The 21,172-nt window shown below is 40.1% G+C and overlaps 1 protein-coding gene and 1 long non-coding RNA gene across 2 annotated transcripts in view; one reads left to right on the top strand and one right to left on the bottom strand.

Moving 5' to 3' along the window:
• The first annotated feature begins 7,570 nt into the window (after window positions 1–7,570).
• On the top strand, window positions 7,571–17,087 carry LOC124255067. The gene is made up of 3 exons (XR_006892617.1): window positions 7,571–7,676; window positions 9,770–9,771; window positions 17,052–17,087. It is a non-coding gene; the product is annotated as an uncharacterized LOC124255067 (long non-coding RNA).
• Window positions 11,208–21,172, bottom strand: part of LOC124255066 (glutamate receptor-interacting protein 1-like) — a 66,694-nt gene continuing 56,729 nt past the window's right edge. Inside the window, 8 exon segments of the mRNA XM_046688900.1 lie at window positions 11,208–12,506; window positions 15,446–16,038; window positions 16,793–16,955; window positions 17,783–17,808; window positions 18,359–18,501; window positions 18,676–18,817; window positions 19,587–19,732; window positions 21,010–21,079. Coding sequence (XP_046544856.1) covers window positions 12,306–12,506; window positions 15,446–16,038; window positions 16,793–16,955; window positions 17,783–17,808; window positions 18,359–18,501; window positions 18,676–18,817; window positions 19,587–19,732; window positions 21,010–21,079 — 1,484 coding nt within the window. The 3' untranslated portion in view covers window positions 11,208–12,305.

Genomic DNA, 21,172 nt, shown 5'->3' with positions numbered 1-21,172 from the left:
TCTAAAACTTTTCAGTGATACGCGTGGTTTAAACAACTGTGCTACATTAGTGTTAAATTTGTAACATAAAACTGTCCAATGGGCTGTTGCTTACAGTAATGTTTTGTAATATTGCTGAAGCTTTAAAATCTTGAACCGAAGCTAATTCTTGTAAAATTTGAATTTTTAAATGATAATTTAAGGTATATATGTATTGTTTGAACTGTTGGTATTTTGAATCTTGTGATTTATGTGAAAAGTGCATTATATACATGTACGATTTGTTTGGTTTGAAAAGAGTTTGTAAACTAATCACAAAGCATTAAAATATGGTGCAGTATCTTTCTCAAAGGACATGTACTTTCTTCCTCTTTAATCAAATATATTTGATCAGTAAGTTGAAGAGTGAATTTCTGGTTGAATTGTGTTGAATGTCATGTTTGTAATTCAACATTGTGAAAGGAGTCTTTCAATAATTCAGTAATCATTCTACTATGCTATAGCCATTCTAAGATGATTTGTTGTACATATCATAGCTATGATTATATTGTATAGACATCTGGTGTATAGAAATAAACTATATTACGATGTATTTGTTATCTTATATGAGTGAGTGAGTTTAGTTTTATGCCGCACTCAGCAATGTTCCAGCTATATGGCGGTGGTCTGTAAATAATCAAGTCTGGACCAGACAATCCAGTGATCAACAGCATGAGCATCAATCTGCGCAATTGGGAATCGATGACATGTGTCGACCAAGTCATTGAGCCTGACCACCCGATCCTGTTAGTCGCTTCTTACGACAAGACATGGGTTACTGAAGATCAGTTCTAACCCAGTTGTTCACAGGTCTGTTATCTTATATGTTTATGTAGTTCTGAAAACATTTGAAATATTTGTTCTGGTTTCAACCTAACAAACATACCCTTTTATTACACACATCCTCACCCGAGGTATCAGTTTTCCGGAAATCTGCCACACTTTAGTCTTGGTCAACATTCTGGTTTTGTGGTAAAACATGGTGAGAAACAGTTGTTCAGGCTAATGTTACCTTACCTAGTCACAAGAAATCCTGCACACATATCTTTTATTGCCAATTAACTACTTCCTGTGTATGAAAATACTGTTGTCCTGCAGGAAGCAACTTGTAATTGTTTCGGCAAACATCCATTGACTGCTTGAAAATGGTACAAGAATCTGTATTGAAATGTCACACTCAGGAAATAAAGAAGTTGTTATCCATAAAGTTTGGTCAATATTAATTGAGACGCTACAACAGTTGTATGTCTATGTTAAAGCATGGGAGTTACGATTGCCTTAGCGCTAAGATTGCTTTGTGGAACAGGACCCTGTTCCACAAAGCAATAATGGCGTAATGACGGTCGTAAGTCTGTGTTAAAGTATGGAAGTTACGATTGCCTTAGCGCTAAGATCACTTTGAAGAACAGGACCCTGTTCCACAAAGCAATAATGGCGTAATGACAGTCGTAAGTCTGTGTTAAAGTATGGAAGTTACGATTGCCTTAGCGCTAAGATCACTTTGAAGAACAGGACCCTGTTCCACAAAGCAATAATGGCGTAATGACAGTCGTAAGTCTGTGTTAAAGTATGGAAGTTACGATTGCCTTAGCGCTAAGATCACTTTGAAGATTAGGACCCTGTTCCACAAAGCAATAATGGCGTAATGACAGTCGTAAGTCTATTTAAAGTATGGAAGTTACGATTGCTCTGGAACCTAAGACCCAAGTTAATATCTGATGAAAGTATCACCTTTGTTGCACACATTACAATAAGAAACACACAAGTGATGTTTGGCGATTTTATTTTTGCACAAAATAGATGATCGTATTTGCAGGGAAATAACAGATGGTTGTAACAGATGTTGTAACAATGGAAGACAATGGATGACGAAGATAAACATCTGTTGCAGTTGAGCTTGAAAGATGACAGACTTCGATGCCTGTATGACGAAACGCATTGCAGGCTTAAAACTTAAGAGTAAATAGGTGTGTTTACAAAATTGTCTCTATATTTGATATAATTCTCTTCTTTGCAACTAAATATTGAATGAGTAAAACCTTAATGCTGTATTTGAAATCTCTGCATTATTGCAACTTCGTGGATGAGGATGAGGATGATGATGAAGCAGTTCATCACTTCAAATACATGTCAATTAGTCACATGGTATGTCATGTGACAGGAAGTGGCAAGAACAGCAGCAACATCATATGATCAATGATTTGTGACATTCTTAAAACCAAGCAATATATTATAAATCATGTTCTACTGAATGTGAAATAGCAACTCAGTAGGAACTATTGAGGGACTGTGTCAATAGTGTCTTGTCTTATTTTCAAATAATCAAAACTTACAAAACTGATCTACGAATATTCATTTCATTGTATTTATTATGCTAGGAAAATGTCTGTGGGAAGTTTGAGATGCAACTTTTGACACAATCCCTAAGGCACATGGAGAGGGACACTGTCAATATTGGATGCAGACTCTTCGAATGTGGGCGAACTGATGAGATGGGATCAATGATGAAATACGTTCAATGAAATTTCATTTTGAATAATGATGATAATAATGAATAAAATATGATTTACAATGAAAAAATAAAGAAAATACTTCAGATATAATTTAAAAAGTTCAATAACATCTGTCATAAATAGAGGGAGGTTCATGCTGCATGAGAGACTGTTCATGGAGGCCACAAAGGCTGATGTTGCGTGGGAAAGTGTTTAATGGATCATGGAAGAGAAAAAGTATGTTAAAGGATCACAGAAGGCTTTAAGTTGCATGACTGACTGACTGAGTTTGGTTTTACCCCGCTTTTAGCAATATTCCAGCAACATCACGGCGGGGGACACCAGAAATGGGCTTCACGCATTGTACCCATGTGGGGATTCGAACCCGGGTCTTCGGCGTGACAAGCCAACGCTTTAACCATTAGGCTACCCCACCGCCCCTTAAGTTGCATGAGAAACTATGTTAAGGATCACAGAAAGTTTAAGTTGCACGAGAAAGTGTGTTAATGGATCACAGAAGAGTTTAAGTTGCACGAGAAAGTGTGTTAATGGATCATTGAAAGGTTTACGTTGCATGAGAAAGTGTGTTAAAGGATCAAAGAAGGGTTTAAGTTGCATGAGAAACTATGTTAAAGGATCAAAGAAGGGTTTAAGTTGCATGAGAAAGTGTTAATGATGTTAGCAAGTGACAAAAATCTTACACATAAAAACACGGGAACACAGCAGTGACAAGTATACATGTATATATAGCACCGTGAAATGTTGAGGCAAGTCCATGCACACACTCATCCCTACAAAGACATGGACAAAAGTATAACAAATACAATCATTCATTTTCAAAATACAGAAATCAAACATGTAGTTCCCAAATCTCAAACTCAAACTCAGGGTTTGGTTTGATGCTGATTTGAACAGTAATCCAAAATGTAATCTGATCTGTGCTTGATATGGGAGAAAAGCATAAAGGGATGCAAGTCTTAGATGTTGACCACTTCAGTGAAACCCACGATCTGGGTATGGTGCTGACTAACCTAGAAATCATAAGCTCCTGGCATGCTCAAGGGAGGCAATTCTCTCCACAAATTGTGGTACCTTCCATGAAATGCCAACTACTAACCCCACTGTACCCCATCATACTGAGAATTTAGAAGCTTGTACATGTTTCCTGATTAGAAAGTTCACCCTGTGACTTTGGTCTAAGTTTCAAGGGACAGGTATGCTACTTTGAAAAATCTTGAAGGTCAACCGTTAGTTTTTGCTGATAGTGAAGACAAGCTAATGTTGCAGACAAATATGAAACAGAAATAGCATTGTTTAGTCATGACTACTAAAAGAGTATTTTAGGTAAGGATTTCACCAATATCTTTGTAACCCTGGAAATATCTGAGGACGTAATAGCACACCTCTCTAGACACACTATAATGATACCCTGAAGTAAATGCCACTAAAAAAGTCTACATGAAACATGAGAAATTTCATAAGTACTAGTAAAAAATAAGTTATAAATCCCATACAACAAAAGATGTTAAGAAAATAGAATCAAGAAGAATTTTCGATAAAGATAAAGCTTACCCACATGATGAAGAAAATGGCATCATGAACACTTCTGACCCTTGAAAAGCATTTTGCTATCATCAGGAAAATAGCATCATTAACATTTCTGGGTCAGGAAAAAGGAACCCAACATTATCATGAAAATAGCATCAAGAACATTTCTTGATCCTGAAAATGCATACCGACAAGATAAAGAAAATATTATCATGAACATTTCTTTATCCTGAAAATGCATATGAAGATAAAGAAAATATACTCATGGAAACGAATAAGGGAACACATGAAAGTACAAGTGTTCCTTTATTAATTTCAAGGTTTCTTCACAAGGTATGTATTGCACTGAGTGTAATTCTAGGAATGGATAAAGGAACACTTGTACTTTCATGTGTTCCTTTCATCGTTTGTATGAGTATAATATCATGAACATTCTAGATCCTGAAAATGCATACCGAAAAGATCCTGAAAATAGTATCATGAACATTCTAGATCCTGAAAATACATATCAACAAGATACTGAAAATAGTATCATGAACATTCTAGATCCTGAAAATACATATCAACAAGATATAGAAAATAGTATCATGAACATTCATACCGAAAAGATCCTGAAAATAGCATGAACATTCTAGATCCTGAAAATACATATCAACAAGATCATGAAAATAGTATCATGAACATTCTAGATCCTGAAAATACATATCAACAAGATATAGAAAATAGTATCATGAACATTCTAGATCCTGAAAATGCATACCGACAAGAAAAAGAATATAGTATCATGAACATGTCTTGATCCTGAAAATGCATACCGACAAGATCAGGAAAATAGTATCATGATCATTACCTAATCCTAACACATAAAAAAGCATGTTCCACATCTTGTCTTATAGACAACACACAACACATAAATATAATCCTCTAACATACTCTCATGCAGTTTGCATCATATACTGCCCAAAACAAGTTAAGGAACCTTTTCCTCTTTCATATGACAACAGTTATTCATGACATGACACATTAACAATAATTATAAGAAAAGTCATGTGTTCTTAACTTCTTCTGAACAGTATATACTTCCAACAGTTGCTTTGCAATATGGGTAGACGTAAATTCCAGACTTCACCAAAAAGAACATAGGTACAGCATATATGACTGTTGACATTAAATTCTCAGACGGAATCAAAATAATTTTTCATTTTTCGACACCAAACAATATTTCTTAATCAGAAGAACATCAGACAAATAACAAAAAACAGCACATATTATCAGAAAAACTCATAAACAAAACAGTCTACTCTATAAATCTATTAATAAATATGTTTATTTTCAAGTTGAAATATGTACAGAAGTATTTTGCAAAGACTTACAAAGCCATATAGCTATATACAAAGCATCATGTACACACGTCCGATACTGTAGGACGAAGCACTATACACAGGCTGTGGGGGGAGGTCTCCAGCTGCAGCAACAAGATCTCTACTGCTCACTATAAGGGATGATGATTTTGATTTTGTCGCTACACAGAGCTACAGGCTGCTCACATTCTTTTCCTTATACATTCCTGAACATTTCATATGAACAAACCCTGCTGTAATAAGTGAGTGAAAGTTATTTTATGCCGCATTGGCAATTTTGCAGCTATTCGCTGCGAGCCTGCCATAATGAACACAAATTGCAATCCCCCGAAAAATGAAAACTGCTTCTCTACCTAAAACACTTGCTTTCAAAAGTGCGCACTTATACTTTTGAACTTTCTATGTACTTATCCGGTTTGAATCATTGAGAGGGTAAAGACTTTCATCTGCCATCGTTCTACAACAACGCCGCTTAGCAACATCACAGCGGGGTACACCAGAAATAGGCTTCACACATTGTACCCATGTGGGGAATCGAACCCGGGTCTTCAGCATGATGAGCTCTTTAACCACTAGCTACCCTTCACCGTCCTTGTTATTAGAACATGATGCTTGCTCTTTGCCGAAGAATACAAAGTATGGTGCAGATTTTGGGGAATTGTTACGAAAATACTTGGACAGCCCATAGGTCTGTGTAGCCATAAGTCAATATCAAAATGTTTTATTGGGAGCAGTAAAGAGATGAGGCTACATGTAGGAGGCTGGCTAGCTACAAGATCATAGGGATATGTGCTGCTCTAATATCTGTCATCTACTTGTCACTCAGACATAACTATGATTCACTCAACAGTAACATTCTGATTGAGACCGATGGATATTTGCAGAATTGGTCAAAAGTGAAAAAAATACCAAACAACTGTGGTAATATTAATTTCCCCTAATTCCAAAACATATTTATCTTCAAGTACAGCAAATATTTCAGTTGAAAATCTTATTTTTTGTCATGTCTTATGAACCTGAAAATAAGAAGGGATGGATGATACTGCCTTGGCTGCTGAATCAATATAGTTACAGCAGCAGGCTGTCAACTCAGATATTCTTTACAATGAACATTGACAGATCTACGGAGGTCCATGCAAACGATGTTTGTTTAACGATGTACTCAGCAATATTCCAGCTAAATGGCCAGCAGTCTGGACCAGACAATCAAGTGATCATTAGCATGAGCATCGATCAACAAAACTGGGATACAATGTGCAAAATCATTGGACTCTAATACAATATTACTGTGTGAGTGTATTGGCTGTTTAGCGGAGCAGCACACAGCTATGATTTTGATGGATGGTATGTACAATGAGGTATGTGGTGACTCCAAGAGTCTAAAATCTCTGCATTGTCTCTAATACTGACTACGGAGGATGCTGGCAGTTGGATCTGTCTGCATCACTATAACAGCTTCCTTGGAGCTCGTAACCTCTACTTACTAAAACACAGGTGATTAGAGCTGAACCTATTTCGGTCATTCAGCCAGTATTCAAACAAAACATTTGACAGAAATGACTCCTGATTAATTTCAAAACCACAGAACTTCCAGCATGGTCATGAAGATTGCAGAGATTCTAAAGCTGAGTATTCAGACAGAGTAGTCTATGTGACGAAATGAAAGAGTCTAAGATAAGAAATACTCAGAGATGTGAGGGCAACTTGATCGCTACCTAAAAATATCGGTCCTCTCAGATCTGAACACAAGTAACCATACAGTAATCTGTCTCCAGACTCAAGTTCTGACTGTACCCATCTGTCACCATTGGTTACCATACAATCCTGGCCTCATCTGATAATGCCGATAATGGTATGTCAAAGAAAATGTGCTGAGGTTTTATTTCAGCTGCAGTCAGCAATGTTCCAGCTATATGGCGGCGGTCTGTAAATAATCGAGTCTGGACCAGACAATCCAATGATCAACATCATGAGCATCGATCTGCGCAATTGGGATACAATGGCATGTGTCAACCAAGTCAGCGAGCTTGACCACGAGTTCCTTTTGGTCGCCTGTTACGACAAGCATGGGTTGCTGAAGACCAATTCTAACCCGGATCTTCAGTGATAACGTCTTGTTCCAGAAAACAATTTTACAGCTGTCAGATGCAGGTTCTCAACATTTGGGGCAGTCGCAATGCTAAGACGGTCCAGCGGAGTCCCGAGTGCATCATCTATATTCAGGGGCATTTGTAGGATCCTGATCGTGGTGTTACAAGTCAGGGCCCACTTGCACAAAGCAATCTTAGCACAAACACCGTCTTAAGTCTTTGCTAGAGTTATTGGAGTTAAGATCAACGTAACGCTCAGATCGCTTTGTGCAAGTGGGCTCAGTTGTCCTGTGACAATGGATAAAGCAAAATCACCTCAAATGACTGGACCATCTGATGTGGATCACCATGGCAACAGGACCACCTGATGTGCATCACCTTTGATGACTGGACCATCTGATGTGGATCACCATGGCAACAGGACCACCTGATGTGCATCACCTTTAATGACTGGACCATCTGATGTGGATCACCATGGCAACAGGACCATCTGATGTGCATCACCTTTAATGACTGGACCATCTGATGTGGATCACCAAGGCAACAGGACCACCTGATGTGCATCAACTAAGATGACAGCACCACCTGATGTGGATCACCATGGCAACAGGACCACCTGATGTGCATCAACTTAGATGACAGGACCACCTGATGTGGATCACCATGGCAACAGGACCACCTGATGTGCATCAACTTAGATGACCACAGGACCACCTGGCAACAGGACCAGCCATGGCCAACTAAGATGACCACCACCTGAGTGTGGATCACCATGGCAATTAGACCACCTGGTGTGCTAGCATTAAGTAAGTATCATAATTCAATTAACATTAAGGACATATCCAAATAGCATTAGGATGATTTCTTTTTCACCTATAAGTTTAAAATTCAACATCAGGACATTTATAATAGATTTCACACTATTCGAAAACGAAAATAAAGATCCTAGTATCAATATGAAGGGTGGGAGAAGCACAAATATCTCACAAAGTATTAATAACATCTAACAGGTACTACAAACTGAATGAAATGGTATCATATACAATTTTCAAACTGTAAATATTAATCTGCAAATCAAATGAATATCATATACAATTTTCAAACTGTAAATATTAATCTGCAAATGTTTCACCAAATGTGAGAACCTCGGCATGAACTCTGTAACACCCACATACAATAACCAGTACAATCTTAGGGCAGTGTTACTATAAGATCTTAGAACACAGTCCTGAATCTAGGACATGTTGAGCTTAAATACATCAAAATTATGAGTGAGTATTGTTTTACAACACTCTTAGCAATATTCCAGCAACATCACGGCGGGGGACACGAGAAATGGGCTTCACACAATGTACTCATATAGGGAATCGAACTCGGGTCTTCGGCGTGACAAGCGAACGCCATACCCCATCGCCCCATAGAACTTATGAGGAAAACAAATTGTGAGGTCAACTGGGTACTGAGAGGTATGCAGAACGTTCAAGTCTCTGTGAACTGAGATGGGAAATACCACGGCTCTCCATAGGAAGCCTTGAACACAGACTATAGACTTACTATACCCAGGCTATAGACTTACTATACCCAGGCTATAGACTTACTATACCCAGGCTATAGACTTACTATACCCAGGCTATAGACTTACTATACCCAGGCTATAGACTTACTATACCCAGGCTATAGACTTACTATACCCAGGCTATAGACTTACTATACCCAGGCTATAGACTTACTATACCCAGGCTATAGACCTACTATACCCAGGCTATAGACCTACTATACCCAGGCTATAGACTTACTATACCCAGGCTATAGACTTACTATACCCAGGCTATAGACTTACTATACCGAGGCTATAGACCTACTATACCCAGGCTATAGACTTACTATACCCAGGCTATAGACTTACTATACCCAGGCCAGACAACATCTGTTCCTGTTTTACAGACTTCTTTTTCAGACAAAATGAAAATATATGTATATTTTGGCAACCTTAAAATGTAAGCACTGATTTATACTGAACTGTAAACAAGATACATGAACCTTGGTGCTTATCTTATATAAGGGTGTGTGAATGAGTGAGTTTAGTTTTATGCCACTTTTAGCAATATTGCAGCAACATCATCAGAACACCAGAAATGGGCTTCACACATTGTACACATGTGGGGAATTGAACCTGGGCCTTCGGCATGATGAGCGAACACTTATACCACCAGACTACCCCATTGCCTTCTTATATAGGAGCCTTGGACCCTGAAAACAGTGGTTCTTTTTAGGACTCACTGTATCCGAGATATTGCCTAAATATCCCATTGTAACAGGATGACTGTTTAAATGAACAAAAAGAGCTCTTTGATATTGAAATAAAAATATCTGAAAAACAGGAACAAATTTTGTATGCCCTTAAAACATTTTGTTAGAGGTTTTTTCCAGGTTGTAAAATTATCATCTATACAAACACAAAGAAACATATTCTACATCACAAACACACGAGGTAAAACAGGCTGACATGACACACACAGAAATATATCTTAAATATGTCCAAGGTTGTACAAGTAAGTAAACAGTTTGTAACCTTATCATGTGACGCTACCTCTGTCTGTGCGACTAGTTCTTGGCTCGATGAGTAACACGATCACGTGAGTAATCAAGTAGCTGGTTAAGTCATCCGATCGTACACAAACAGAAATAACATGACTTAACAGAAATTTCATGAAGAATCATGAAGACTGCTTTTGACAAATTATATACATCATTGAGTAGTCATCTGACATTAAGTTAGAGTACTAGTGTAGGAACTGACCATTAGTTTAGGGACCGACCATTAGTTCAGGAACCGACCATTAGTGTAGGAACCGACCATTAGTTTAGTGACCGACCATTAGTTCAGGGATTGACCATTAGTTTAGGAACCGACCATTAGTTTGGGGACCGACCATTAGTTCAAGGACAGACCATTAGTTTAGGGACTGACAATTAGATTAGGGACCAACCATTTGAAATTTGTGGTCGCTGAGGGTTAGGGGAATATTTTCCCAGAAAATGCTTGAAAACAATATTTATGTTTCAGATTTAAACTGCTAAAACATGATGTCTGCCAGAAAAATGGTTCTGATTAAACACATTTCAAAAACATAATTTTTCCTTTAAATCAAGGCTCATGGTGTTAAAATTGAAGAAAAATATGGTCTTTCATCTTTAGCTTGGCAAATATCCATTCATCATTCAACATCCCAGCAAAACCCTCCCGTCACCCCCTGAAACATCAAATGGTTGGTCCCTAACTGTTTGACCAAGTAAAGCATGTCATGATTCATGGTCTACTATCCAGAGGATTTCATCTCCATCCTATTATGATAAATACCCTGGGTGCAGTTGAACAAAGCAATCTTAGCTCTAAGGTGATCTTACATCAGTTGTAGCACTAAGGTGATCGTAACTCCCATACCTTAACTTACGACAGTCATAGTGCTAAGGTGATTGTAACTCCCATACCTTAACTTATAACAGTCATAGCACTAAGATGATCGTAACTCCCATACCTTAACTTACGACAGTCATAGTGCTAAGATGATCGTAACTCCCATACCTTAACTTACGACAGTCATAGCACTAAGATGATCGTAACTCCCATACCAATAACTTACGACAGTCATAGTGCTAAGATGATCGTAACTCCCATACCTTAACTTACAACAGTCATAGTGCTAAGATGATCGTAACTCCCATACAATAACTTACGACAGTCACAGTGCTAAGGTGATCGTAACTCCCATACCTTTACTTATAACAGTTGTAGCACTAAGATGATCGTAACTCCAATACAATAACTTACGACAGTCACAGTGCAGTGCTATAGGTTTATTATAACTACCACTAAGATGATCTTAACTCCCATACCTTAACTTACGACAGTCATAGTGCTAAGGTGATCGTAACTCTCATCTTTCTTATCTGACTTAAAGTTTACGTGTGTAATTTGAATTTGGCTTAAAAAGAATGGGGCCAGGGTATTTATAATAACTGAATGGAGATACATACTGGAGATTTGAGGATGGGTATAGTTTGGCCATTTATTCATCTTGCACGCAATCTTCTCTCAGTTTTAAATTATTACAGATAACAAGAACACTGTAGTGACACCACATGTCACGGGTAAGTATTGAATATGTATAATGCTGATGAACTTTGAACCCTGGCTTGTTGTCATGGTGACACATAGCAGGACCAGGCACAATGACAACATTGCCATGTTTACCCTGCTTGTCTATCTGTGACTAGATCATAATGATGTCACGATTTCATTGGGTTACTTGACTGTTTTCTAGCAGTTGCTATGGCAACATATTACACGACTGTCATGGCTGACAAACCATTTTGCCCTCATTGAAACAGTTTAGTTGTTTCTTTATTTATACCATGTTCTGTAGAACTAGGTTCCTGTTGCCATAGCAACTAACGGCCAAAGAATTACTTAGAAAGTGTTCCTAGATTTACATATTGCCATGGTAACCAACTGTCACATAATACTGCAGACTGCATCACCAGATATCTTATTGCAATAAAATCAAAGTATTTGGAGAATGCTTCACAAGAATATCTTGCTGCCATAGCAACAAGATGTCTGGGAAATGGAGTCATGTTGCCATGGCTACACAATTTTGTAGAAAAAGCCACTAAACAGGCTGAACAAGTTTATCAAAAAAGTTCCATATAGTCGATGCACTGTGAGATGTTCCAACACATTCTTTTACAGCCATAGCAATGAGTAGTCACAGTTTGCAAACATGTCGCTATGGTTACACAGTTTTGCAGGACAAGCCACTAGACTGCGTGGTGTTGGCAGCAGTGGGTGTCTCTGTCACGTACAACTCCTTCTGGTTTAGCTTCTGTCTCAGAAGTGGGTTTCTACAAACAACCATGTGAAGTTTGTTGCCGGCCTCGGCAATCAGCGGAACAGTCAGACAGCAGTCGAAGTCCCGCGTCTTCACTCGGTTCACCTGCAACCAAAATACAAACATTCACAAAAACATTAGGGCTGGCTAAAAAGATTGACAATTCGTAGATGGGAACAAATATTTACGATTATCATCATGAAAATTGTTTTATCATTGATAGCATCAGACATAAACTGTGATAAATAATGTAATTTACCGAAATAGACAGATTACAGAAACACTATAGATTTTGTTCAGAATGTTGTTTTTGTTAGTAGTTGCATAAATCTGTCACAACTCACCAGTGACATGAATCAGCTGAGGATTTTAAACTTTTTATTTGAAGTAACTTCCTTGCTATTGATCAATATTGATCGATTTTTGGTTAAAGATCTTAAGGGTCTTTGAATGGCATTTAGAGTGAGTGAGTGAGTGATGTTAGTTATACGCTGCACTCAGCAATATTCCAGCTATATGGCAGCGGTCTGTAAATAATCAAGTCTGGACCAGACAATCCAGTGATCAATAGCATGAGCATCGACCTGAGTAAATTGTGAACTGATGACGTGTCAACCAAGCCAGCGAGTCTGACCACCCGATCCTGTTAGTTGCCTCTTTACGACAAGCATGGGTTACTGAAGGTTCATTCTTACCCGCACCTTCATGGGTTAATGGCATTTAGAGGTGATACATATAAAGATCTGAAGGTTGACTGATCTCTGTGGTTGATCGCCAGCCCTACCAAACATCAAGTCTTAATTACAGTGGCTTACAAATGAAGGGTGCTTGTCATAGATTTTTAAAATTGCAAATATGGCAGAAAATAGCATAATCTTTGACATTCATCACAACACATGTTTCTATGAAAAGATCGTGCCACTGTCATCCTCTACCCTGTTGAGTATGTCCTGGCACAACCTGTGAATGAAATATCGCCAACACCCTTGACCCCTACCTCAGTAACTCTGAACCATGTTACATAAATCCTGGATCAACCTCTCCATCAGCCCTTAGCCTCACCTTCATTATTTCCAACCCTGAACAGTGTTTGAAAAATCATGGAACAATCTCTGAAGCTTCACCTCACCCTTAACCTCACCTCACTATCTGCACAACCTGAACCCTATATAAAATCCTTCCTTAACTTTTGAGACGTCACTGTTGACCCTAACCACATGGTCACCATCTCCATCCCTTAACCCTGTCCATAAATCTTGGATCAACCTCTGGAGCCTCATCTTCACCCTCTCTAACTTTCCTGTTTCATAACTCCTGGATCAACTTCTGAGACCTCAACATCTCCATCCCTTAACCCTGTCCATAAATCTTGGATCAACCTCTGGAACCTCATCTTCACCCTCTCTAACTTTCCTGTTTCATAACTCCTGGATCAACTTCTGAGACCTCAACATCTCCATCCCTTAACCCTGTCCATAAATCTTGGATCAACCTCTGAACCTCATCTTCACCCTCTCTAACTTTCCTGTATCATAACTCCTGGATCAACTTCTGAGACCTCAACATCTCCATCCCTTAACCCTGTCCATAAATCTTGGATCAACCTCTGGAACCTCATCTTCACCCTCTCTAACTTTCCTGTTTCATAACTCCTGGATCAACTTCTGAGACCTCAACATCTCCATCCCTTAACCCTGTCCATAAATCTTGGATCAACCTCTGGAGCCTCATCTTCACCCTCTCTAACTTTCCTGTTTCATAACTCCTGGATCAACTTCTGAGACCTCAACATCTCCATCCCTTAACCCTGTCCATAAATCTTGGATCAACCTCTGGAACCTCATCTTCACCTCTCTAACTTTCCTGTTTCATAACTCCTGGATCAACTTCTGAGACCTCAACATCTCCATCCCTTAACCCTGTCCATCAATCTTGGATCAACCTCTGGAGCCTCATCTCATCTTCACCCTCTCTAACTTTCCTGTTTCATAACTCCTGGATCAACTTCTGAGACCTCAACATCTCCATCCCTTAACCCTGTCCATCAATCTTGGATCAACCTCTGGAGCCTCATCTTCACCCTCTCTAACTTTCCTGTTTCATAACTCCTGCATCAACTTCAGAGACCTCAACATCTCCATCCCTTAACCCTGTCCATAAATCTTGGATCAACCTCTGGATCAATCGTTTCCCAGTTTCTTTAAGCTCACCCTCACCCCTAATGCAAACCTCACCCCTCATCTTCACCCTCTCTGAGACTCCTCACCTTTCCTGTTTCATAACTCCTGGATCAACTTCTGAGACCTCAACATCTCCATCCCTTAACCCTGTCCATAAATCTTGGATCAACCTCTGAGCCTCATCTTCACCCTCTCTAACTTTCCTGTTTCATAACTCCTGGATGAACTTCTGAGACCTCAACATCTCCATCCCTTAACCCTGTCCATCAATCTTGGATCAACCTCTGGAACCTCATCTTCACCCTCTCTAACTTTCCTGTTTCATAACTCCTGGATCAACTTCTGAGACCTCAACATCTCCATCCCTTAACCCTGTCCATAAATCTTGGATCAACCTCTGGAACCTCATCTTCACCCTCTCTAACTTCATCCCTGTTTCATAAATCCTGAATCAACTTCTGCAACATCTCCATCTTCACCCTCCATCAATCTAACTTCATCCCTGTTTCATAAATCTGTTTTTCCCAGTTTCTTTACCATCTCATCCCCTCACCCTGTCCATAATGCAACCCTCACCATCTCCGACCCTCAAACTTTCCTGTTTCATAACTCCTGGATCAACTTCTGAGACCTCACCATCTCAAACACTCAAACCTGTTTCATAAATCCTTTAAATTTAAACTTCACACTCATCCTAACCCCACCTTCACCATCTTTCCAACCAAACAAACTCTCAGACCTCACCATCTCCAACACTCTTTTCATAAAACCTAGATAAACCTCTGAAACTTTAGTCTTACTCCTAACCCCATTCTCTCCGCCTCCAACCCTCATGTAACTACGACAACCTGAGTCACACCTCACCTGCAAGATCCGATCGTACATCTTGAGTCCAGCCCTCTGAGCCGCACTACCCTGCCTCACAGCACTGATAAACACACCCTTCTCGTACATGCCATCTGACAGGCTGAACCCAAAGTCCTCCACGGCGGTATCTTTCTCCACCGTCACTCGATGCAACTGTATTGGCATTGGCGTGAAAATGGTCTGCATGTGTTCCTGGAAGGTGCGTGACGCCGGCAACGATTCCTTGGACCGTGACTTCACCTGCGAGTTGTTATACCGACTGATACAATCCTGCGACATGGCGCTCCGGTTCATTCTACATGCACTTTGTGATCTCGGCTTCCTTGCATCATCGTCCGAAGCACGTGACCGGCGATCCAAACTGGCACAGCTGCGTTCTCGAAGGCTCAGTCCGATCTGTCGCAACATCTCTGAACCAGATCCTTTCTCAAAGTCGGCGAGAGTTTTGGCCCACTCGTCAGGCTCGAAGCTGGAGCAGTCACTGCCTGAGTCGTTATCCCATTCTTCGTCAGACATGTGCATGTCTGCCATTCCTTCCCCGCTACCTTCCAGGACCCCTGCTGAGTCTGTCGACATCGGTCGCATCAAGTCTGGAAGAGAGAGCAGTAAAAATAGGTCAACTGGAAAACAAAAATAGGTCAGATCAATAAGCTAACTTTTGTTTTGTTTGTTGTTTAATGCATACTCAGCAATATTCCAGCAATATGGCAGCAGTCTCTAAGCAATCAAATCTGGACCACACAATCCAGTGATTGACATCATGAGCATCGTTATACGCAACTGGGATACGATGACATGTGTCAACCAAGTCAGCAAGTCTGAGCACCTAATCCTGTTAGTCGCCTCTTACGACAAGCATGGTTTGCTGAAGACAAATTCTAACCTGGACCTTCACAAGTCCAATAAGCTGACAAGAAATCAACATTCATTTTACAGTATTGCCCCTAAACTGATTGAGGTCTTTATTGTAAAAACAAACTTCATTTGCATTTGTTAGACTATGTAAAACTGTGAACTTGTGTTTGTGAACAAAAACAAGCATTAAACTGGGATGGTATTAAGTTATAGCATTTTCGGAAGACTCTAGCGCATGACAAGGACAGGTAACTCTAACCTTACTTTAGTCACATGGTGTGTCTACTTCTAAGATGAGCATTTAAAGAGAAACACAAGTCCAATCTTAAGAGAAATGTAATAACAGCATGCAAATGACAAAAATCCTTTAAATTCACATTAAAGATCAATTCCTGAAAATATACAGCTGCAGGTTCTGAAGAAACGTTAAAAATATTTTCAGAGTTCTGTTACTTCAAGGAAAGATACAGAATCAGTTTAGACATTTACCCATCATTTTCTTGTTCCTTGGCTGCGGTACTGCAACGACCAGAGGTTGAGAGTTCCCATTGAGATGGCTGTGACCGATATCCTGTCCGGAACTGTCCCACGACTCCAGAGCACTATCCACGCTGGGGATGGGCGTGGCCGGCTTCATATCCTCTCCCTCATACTGGAATCAACAACACTGGTATTAACAAATGTTGTCAAAGAGGCGGTTCACTGGGTTAGCCTAGTCGTTAATCAGGTTTCAAGGCCCCTATATAAGACTGACTGACTGAGTTTGGTTTTACGCCGATTTTAGCAATATTCCAGCAACATCATGGCGGGTGACACCAGAAATGGGCTTCACGCATTGTACCCATGTGGGGATTAGAACCCGGGTCTTCGGCGTGACAAGCCAACGCTTTAACCATTAGGCTATCCCATCGCGCCCCCCCTATATAAGAGGGGCAATGGGGTGGCCTAGTGGTTAAAGCGTTTGCTCATCACATCGAAGCCCTGGGTTCGATTCTCACATGGGTACAATGTGTGAAGCCCATTTCTGGTGTCCCCCACCGCTTATATTGCTGGAATATTGCTACAGTCACAGAAAACCTTACTGACTTTCAAAGAGGCATGTATTCAGGATTAGTTCCTCAGGTAGGGAATCAGTTGCTTCATATCGCGGCATGGTAAGATGACACACCAAAATGAATGTCAGCACAGGAGCACATTGGTAAAATTAATGGACCGGGCCTCGGGTGGTGTTGTAGGGTTAGCCCACCCGAGAGCAGGTCGGGTTCACCAAAATGAATGAGTCAGTATAATGTGTCTGAGTGGGGTATTCTATGCTTCACTGCGGCATGGTATCTCAGTGGGCTAGCAAAAAAAGCTTCAGTCTGGGCTATACAAGCAGGTAAGCATGCCCTTTAAATATTCAAGCACGACGTTAAACCCTTCACTAATTCAGACCAAAACTTGGGGATGACTTATAACATTTGTCATTGTCAGACTTACCAGTTGCAGCAATCTATGTTTAGATCCTGAAAGACAAAAACAAAGATGTCTATGATATGAGTACAAAAAACATGTCTTTGAATACAAGAATACTGTCTGAATGAGGTATTCTACTGAGAAAATTAGTTTCTCAAGCAGAAATAAACTCAATACATTTTACACAAAGTGGGCATTCTATCATCCACCTTTCAGTTAGTCTAGGCTAAGTATAAGTGAAAAGCAGACACATAGTAACAGCTAGCAGTGTATTTTAAACTTACAACAGTATTGGTATGAATGTGAGAGTGAGTGAGTTTCTCTAGTTTTAGAAACTGTCAGAATTTCTGACAATAAGCTTTCAAACGGTACAAATGAGAGTCACCCTTTCCCTGGAGGTGATCCTCAATCTTTTAACAGGGACATTCTGACAATAAAAACAATAAAAATCTGAAAAAAAATAATACTGTCTGAACTCTCTACCAAACAATATGTACAATGAAATTGTGCAGACACATGTAGCTGGATCATAATCTTCAAAATGATTCATGTTGTCTTTCCATGATAAATCATTTATTTCGGTATAACATCATTTCTCACCCATCAGCATAGGCCTGGCTATCTTGAGAGTGACCACATCTCCGGCCATCTGCAGCATGTTGATGGCCACAGACAAAGGTTTCGCTCTGGTCAGCTTCCCATTTATAGCCAGCAGACGATCTCCAATGTGAATAGCACCCGTCCTGATGAACCAAAAATATAAATTATTAAGCAGCTAACCATCAAACATACTATAAGGCTGGAAAGAAGTTAAGCATCACACCTTTATTTTAATAATAATTGAGCTTCAAGTATCTTTAAAATTGTGTCAATAATTTCTTATTGTATAAATCTGTAACCTTTACAAATTGACCTACTTCTCTGCAAGTCCCCCTTCGACGAGGTCCGAGATGATGATGGGGTCAAGAGGGTCCTCAGTGCCGGTGATGGTCACTCCCAGCGGTCCCCCATGTCTCTGCAGCTCCACTGTGTACGTCACGCAGCCTTCTGTGTTGTCCTCTGTCGGGATAAAAGACATGATTATCTCCCTTGATAAGAATACACACATATCGTGGTGTCTTGTCAGATTGTATTAAGATACAGCCATAAAATTCACAACTAAGCTACTTCAGGTAAATTCTAAATAGGACATTCTTACTGACTTCTGGGAGGGTGTGGTAGCCTACTGCCTTGTGCAAAGCTAGGGTTGAGAGGGGGCTGGGGCCGCTTTTTGACGGTGGGGGTCCCCTATGAAAATCTTTAGATATAGCCTGGAAATATGAAATTTCTGGGCATACTTAACCAGATAATTACTCAAACGAACATATTTACAAAAAATTCTTACAAACATTCTATATTTACATAGATATTTGTATTTTCTAAAAATCAGAGTTTTTATAGACAAATCGGAGTGTGGATTTTGTATTTGAAAATCAGAGTAACTCCTCCAAAATCGGAGCGTTTGGCATCTCTGTGATATTACTGGAATATTGCCAAAAGCAGCATAAAACCATACTCATTCACTCACTCAAATACTTCAAAGCTACCAAGGGGGTGGAAATTCTTTCAGGGCATTCTTACTGACTTCTGGTGCGATGGGGTAGCCTAGTGGTTAAAGCGTTTGCTTGTCAGGTTCGATTCCCCAGATGGGTACAATATGTGAAGCCCATTTCTGGTGTCCCATGCTGTGATATTGCTGAAATATTGCCAAAAGTGCCATAAAATCATACTCATTCACTCACTTACTGACTTCTAAGCTACGTAGGGGTGGAAATTCTGTGAGGGCTACCTGCATAAGGGTCTTCCCTCTTCAGTTTGAGCTTGATGATGTCATCGGAAGACTCCAGCAGAGTAATAGCATCCTCCACTGTACAGTTCTCCATGCGGATGTCATTGACGGCCAACAGCTTGTCACCAGGCTGCACCGAGCCGCATCTACAGACGGCAGATATACACACTTGTTAGGAATTGAGAAATCTTTTGTGATGGACATTACACTGAGGTATATCCACAAACGCTTAAGTCTGTTGATCTTACTGTTTTGCTGTGACAAGTCGATAAAATAAGTAAAGGTGTGTGGATGAACTGGAGAGTTGCCTCCCTTGAAAGTCACTTCTGTCACTACTGATCCTTGATTTGTCAGTACTGGAGAGTTGCCTCCCTTGAAAGTCTGGATCTGTCAGTTCTGATCCTTGGTTTGTCAGTACTGGAGAGTTGCCTCCCTTGAAAGTCCAGATCTGTCAGTTCTGATCCTTGGTTTGTCAGTACTGGAGAGTTGCTTCCCTTGAAAGTCCGGATCTGTCAGTTCTGATCCTTGGTTTGTCAGTACTGGAGAGTTGCCTCCCTTGAAAGTCCGGATCTGTCAGTTCTGATCCTTGGTTTGTCAGTACTGGAGAGTTGCCTCCTTGAAAGTCCGTGATCCGTCACTTCTGATCCTTGGTTTGTCAGTACTGGAGAGTTGCCTCCCTTGAAAGTCTGGATCTGTCAGTTCTGATCCTTGGTTTGTCAGTACTGGAGAGTTGCCTCCCTTGAAAGTCTGGATCTGTCAGTTCTGATCCTTGGTTTGTCAGTACCAGAACTGTACTCTTGGATTAAATTTTCCAGATCTGTCTGCCCATGCTATTTGTTTGCTGTGTAATGTTGCATTCGGAAATATTTAGTAAATAAAAGGGACAGCCAGGTGTGCGAAAGGATGGAGACGGCACAGCACAGGCTAATAAATCAATAACTTGGTGGGCACTTGTGCACATGCTTCTCTAACACCTGGCTGTCCTTTCTCTGCACTCCTCCCTCGTAAGAAATAGTGAACTGTGTCAAATTTTAATGATAGTTTCTTAAAGAACTTCTTTGGTGGAGTCCGGAAAATTTTCAAATATAAGAAAGCTGTTGGGTATTAGTAAATGATAAACATGTGTACTATTTCTATTTATGGGGCAATTTTGTACAATGATAAAATTTGCAATTCATCGGTCCGCTTCTGACTCAAACGGTCTGTAAATCATGCAAAATAATGGCCTGATTAATGATGGTATTTTACCTTTTGTAATCTTTGCTTAGTTTCTACATTTTGGGGCTAGTGAATCATTTTGTGGGCTAGTAACTTTCAGGCATAGCTAGCTCGAGTGGCAAGCAAAATTTGGAAACTATTTCGCACACTGGTTCAGGGACTGTGAGACAGACTACATGTCCGCTGCTCCACACCCATGACTGACCTGTATGAGACACTGCCTTTCCTCACACCCGTGATGATGAGCTGGTCTCCCTGCTTCCGCTGAGATGGAGCTGTAAAAGGCGGACACCCATCACTCAAAGCCTTGTCTTGAACCCAACTCCTAGTCGGACAATCTAGTTCGGACAATCCAACAATATATTGTA

This window comes from Haliotis rubra, unplaced genomic scaffold, assembly GCF_003918875.1.
Source record: "Haliotis rubra isolate DU_JTF1 unplaced genomic scaffold, ASM391887v1 Scf591, whole genome shotgun sequence".
Taxonomy (NCBI): Eukaryota; Metazoa; Mollusca; class Gastropoda; order Lepetellida; family Haliotidae; genus Haliotis; species Haliotis rubra.
Note: the sequence above shows the minus strand (reverse complement) of the source record. Positions and strands in the feature narration are given on the sequence as shown.